This window comes from Penaeus monodon, chromosome 16 (genome assembly GCF_015228065.2).
Source record: "Penaeus monodon isolate SGIC_2016 chromosome 16, NSTDA_Pmon_1, whole genome shotgun sequence".
Classification (NCBI taxonomy): Eukaryota; Metazoa; Arthropoda; class Malacostraca; order Decapoda; family Penaeidae; genus Penaeus; species Penaeus monodon.
The window spans coordinates 2,834,307-2,836,806 of NC_051401.1; the positions used below are offsets into that span (position 1 = coordinate 2,834,307).

A 2,500-nucleotide genomic window follows, 5' to 3' on the forward strand; every position below is an offset into this window, starting at 1 on the left:
TTACTAACCCTACCCTTCCCTTCCCCTCCTTGCCCTCCCTCCTTCGCCCAGGCAAGCCCCCTCCTCGGGTCACCTGGTGGCTGGAAGGCGAGATCATCGACGACACCTTCGAGAGTCCTCAGCCCAACATCGTGACGAACACCCTGACGATTCCTCACCTCGCCAGGAAGCACCTCCACGCGTCGCTTGAGTGCAGAGCCTCCAACACCAACCTCAGCGTGCCCGTCCAGACTATCATCACCATCGAGATGAACTGTGAGTTGCATAGTGGGTGGAGCGAGGGGGTTGATTGGTGGAGCGAGGGGTTGATTGGTGGAGCGAGGGGTTGATTGGTGGAGCGAGGGGGCTGATTGGTGGAGCGAGGGGGTTGATTGGTGGAGCGAGGGGGCTGATTGGTGGAGCGAGGGGGCTGATTGGTGGAGCGAGGGGGTTGATTGGTGGAGCGAGGGGGTTGATTGGTTGAGCGAGGGGGTTGGTTGGTGGAGCGAGGGGGTTGATTGGTGGAGCGAGGGGGTTGATTGGTGGAGCGAGGGGGTTGATTGGTGGAGCGAGGGGGTTGATTGGTGGAGCGAGGGGGTTGATTGGTGGAGCGAGGGGGTTGATTGGTGGAGCGAGGGGGTTGATTGGTGGAGTGAGGTGGTTAGTGGTGAAGAGAGATTGGTTAGTGACGGACTGAGGTAATTACTGTTTAACCGGGTTCATTAGTGGTGGACTGAGTTAGTGATGATAAAAAATATTCGGAAGTTCTCCCAGGAAGACGTTACTTGGGAAATGTAGTGATTGTTGCGTTGGCATCTTTTTTCAGAATGAAGCAAATTTATCAAAACAATGAATGGCTAAAGAAACCAAGGATCATTTTAAAAATCATAATGATAGATAATTATGTGTTAAGTAAATAATTCAATTTATAGCTTTTTTTATATTAATAGCCTTTTATATAATCACTGTTTTAAAATGCATAATCATTTTAATTGAATAAATATTTTATTCAAAACTTGTGATACTACGTGTTTTTCATGAGGTGATTTATTATAGGGGTAACCCTCCTTTGGATAAAGTTCATTCGCAATAATCCAAACGTAAGAAAAAAGAAAAATAAGTTTATAGGACTGTTTTGAGCGAATCCCGCTGCAAGAATGCTGTACGCTTTATTTCTAAACAGAGTATATAATTTTTCCTTTTAGACGAACATCATGGCATGAATAATATTGGCACACACATGCAAACGTACATGCACACGCATAATGCACACACACACACACACACACGAACACGCACACACACACACACACACACACACACACACACACACACACACACACACACACACACACACACACACACACACACACACACACACACACACACACTACTTAGTATATCCATCCTAATTATCTCTCCATATAAACAAACAGACAAACATAGACACACACACATACAAACCCCCTTAGAAAACCGACACATGCAAACCTCCATTCCACGACAGCATTAAGAACCCCAACACCGACACTCACCCCCCCCCCTTTCTCTCCCCCCCCCCGCAGTCAAGCCCCTGACGGCCAAGATCCTGGGGTCCCGGGAGCCTTTGTCCTCCGGCAGAGAATACGAGCTGGTCTGCCACAGCGTCGGCGCGCGTCCCTCGGCCTCCATCACGTGGTGGCTTGACGGCGATCAGCTCACCAACGCCACGACCTCGGTGAGTTGGCCTTGTCTTCTGACCTTAGCTTTTGACCTTAGTTTATAGTCTTAGCTTTATGACCTTAGCTTTTGACCGTAGCTTATAATCTTATAGTATATATATATATATATATATATATATATATATATATATATATATATATATATATATATATATATATATATATATATATATATATATATGTGTGACCTAAGCTTATAACATTAGCTTATAATATTAGCTTATGACATTAGCTACTGAGGTGTTTTTATGTTTGTTTGTGTGTTCATTTTGATTTTGTTTTATTTATTTATTGGTATGTTTATTTATTCATTTTTTAATTTTTTTTTCGTTTTCGTTTATTTGTTTATATATTTTGTTTGTTATTTTATTGTTTTATTAATTTGTTTATTTATTTGTTTATCTATTTGCTTGTTTTTTTCATTATTTGTTAGTTTGTTCATTTGTTTATTTGTTTATCTATTTGTTTTATTTATTTGCTTATCTATTTGTTCGTTTATTTATTTGTTTGTTTATTTGTTTGCTTATTTATTTTTTCACTTACTTGTTTTATTCATTCATTTATTTATGTATTTGTTTATTGATTTACTTGTTTGAATTTTTCTTATGAGAGAGTGGATTTTTTTGGAATAAGGGGTTGTTGCCTCCGTTTTGTGAAATGTTTTTGTGATTTTAAATAAATGTCTCTGTTTTCGTTCATGTTTGTTTTATCTGTGTGTTTGTTTATGGATCGCTTGCTATCGTGCGATCTGTCTGTGTAGCTGTCTATGTTTCTTTTTGTTTTCTATTATCTATCTCTCT

At 40.6% G+C, this 2,500-nt stretch overlaps 1 protein-coding gene across 1 annotated transcript in view; it reads left to right on the forward strand.

The window, feature by feature from the left end:
* LOC119582421 (nephrin-like) overlaps positions 1-2,500 on the forward strand; it is a 21,556-nt gene that overhangs the window by 4,726 nt on the left and 14,330 nt on the right. Inside the window, exons 4-5 of the mRNA XM_037930612.1 lie at positions 52-255; positions 1,545-1,696. Of these exons, the coding sequence (XP_037786540.1) occupies positions 52-255; positions 1,545-1,696 (356 nt within the window). The remainder of the gene's footprint in view (positions 1-51; positions 256-1,544; positions 1,697-2,500) is intronic.